Here is a 1,188-nt window from a genome sequence, read left to right as displayed (position 1 = left end):
GCGTACGGCCAGCTGAGAAGGGGACGCAGGCCCTGCGCACCCCCCGAAACGAAACGACCACGCGCTCTCCCACCAGCGCTCTGACCGTAAGCCTTTCCTCCTTAATCCCCTTCCCTCTCCCCATTTTAATGGCATCCCGGCAATAAGCACGGCTCGAAAACCTTATGGCCATATTATTCCGAAGCCTGGAATTTACTTAATAAAGGCACTCTGACTGATTGCAAATAAATCTTAATTAAATCACGCAAAATCCTTCATTAAAGCCAATATCCCATGAAGGTCGGTCTCTTAACCCCAAGCAAAAACGGCGGACTGAAGGTGGGGGGGGGTGTACCGCCATCCCAGCGCCGTCTTCCCTCGAGCCCCACACCAAACCGGAGACCTTTCCCTAATCTGCTTAGCAAAACCTCATTTACGCAGCCGCCGTGAGAGTCTCCTTCGTACCCGTTCTCCGACTCCCTCAGCGCTCCAGCACCCGGTGGGTGAGCCTGCCTGGGGGGAAAAAAAGAAAAAAAGAAAAAAAAAAGGACAAAATCTCCCCGCTACACGTTAAAAATGTCACCGAGCGATATTCAAGTCGGCCCCGAGACCCGTTAGTCCTATTTTCCGTCCACCCCGGGGCGGGCAGAGGGATGGAGCGAGGAGGGAAGGGGGAAAGAAATACCAGGGAAGGCAAGAAACGAGCGATGCTGGCGGAGAGAAGGGATGGACTCGGTGCTGCGAGGGATGCCGGGGATGGAAAGAGATGTGGGGCACCACTCGCAGATCCCCCCTCCTCCCCAAAAGCCGTTCCCAGGGAAAGCCCGGTTCGCCCGGGGCCAGCGTGGCTGGGAGCTCCCCCCAGGAACGGCTCGCTCCCACGCTCCTCCGAGCTTCTGCCACCGATTGAAAAGGCAGGAAAAACTCCGTGAAAAATCCGGCCAGCCTCCGTTTGCCTCCACACCCCCCTCCAAAGCCACGGCAGATCCCGATGTAAATCAGCACGAGCCCACGGGGCCGGCAGAGCTGTAAAACCGGCCAGTAAATCTCTCTCTAATCGTGTTTAAGAGAGCCGAACGCACCAGGGCAGCGATTAAAACGGTGGCCCAATGCCCTCCTGGCGGCGACGCCGTGCCGGGAACGGGGTGAGGACAGCAAGGTGGCGGGGAGGGGGAGGCAACGGCGACCCCCGAGGAGGATCGAGCGGTT

The 1,188-nt window shown here is 58.1% G+C and overlaps 1 protein-coding gene across 1 annotated transcript in view; it reads right to left on the bottom strand.

The window, feature by feature from the left end:
• Positions 1 to 1,188, bottom strand: part of EFR3B (EFR3 homolog B (S. cerevisiae)) — a 64,411-nt gene that overhangs the window by 62,505 nt on the left and 718 nt on the right. Inside the window, exon 2 of the mRNA XM_009895463.1 lies at positions 417 to 492. Within this exon, the coding sequence (XP_009893765.1) occupies positions 417 to 492 (76 nt within the window). The remainder of the gene's footprint in view (positions 1 to 416; positions 493 to 1,188) is intronic.

This window comes from Charadrius vociferus, unplaced genomic scaffold (genome assembly GCF_000708025.1).
Source record: "Charadrius vociferus isolate BGI_N301 unplaced genomic scaffold, ASM70802v2 scaffold41, whole genome shotgun sequence".
Lineage (NCBI taxonomy): Eukaryota > Metazoa > Chordata > Aves > Charadriiformes > Charadriidae > Charadrius > Charadrius vociferus.
The sequence above is the reverse complement of the archived record's forward strand: the minus strand, read 5'-3'. Positions and strand labels throughout refer to the sequence as shown.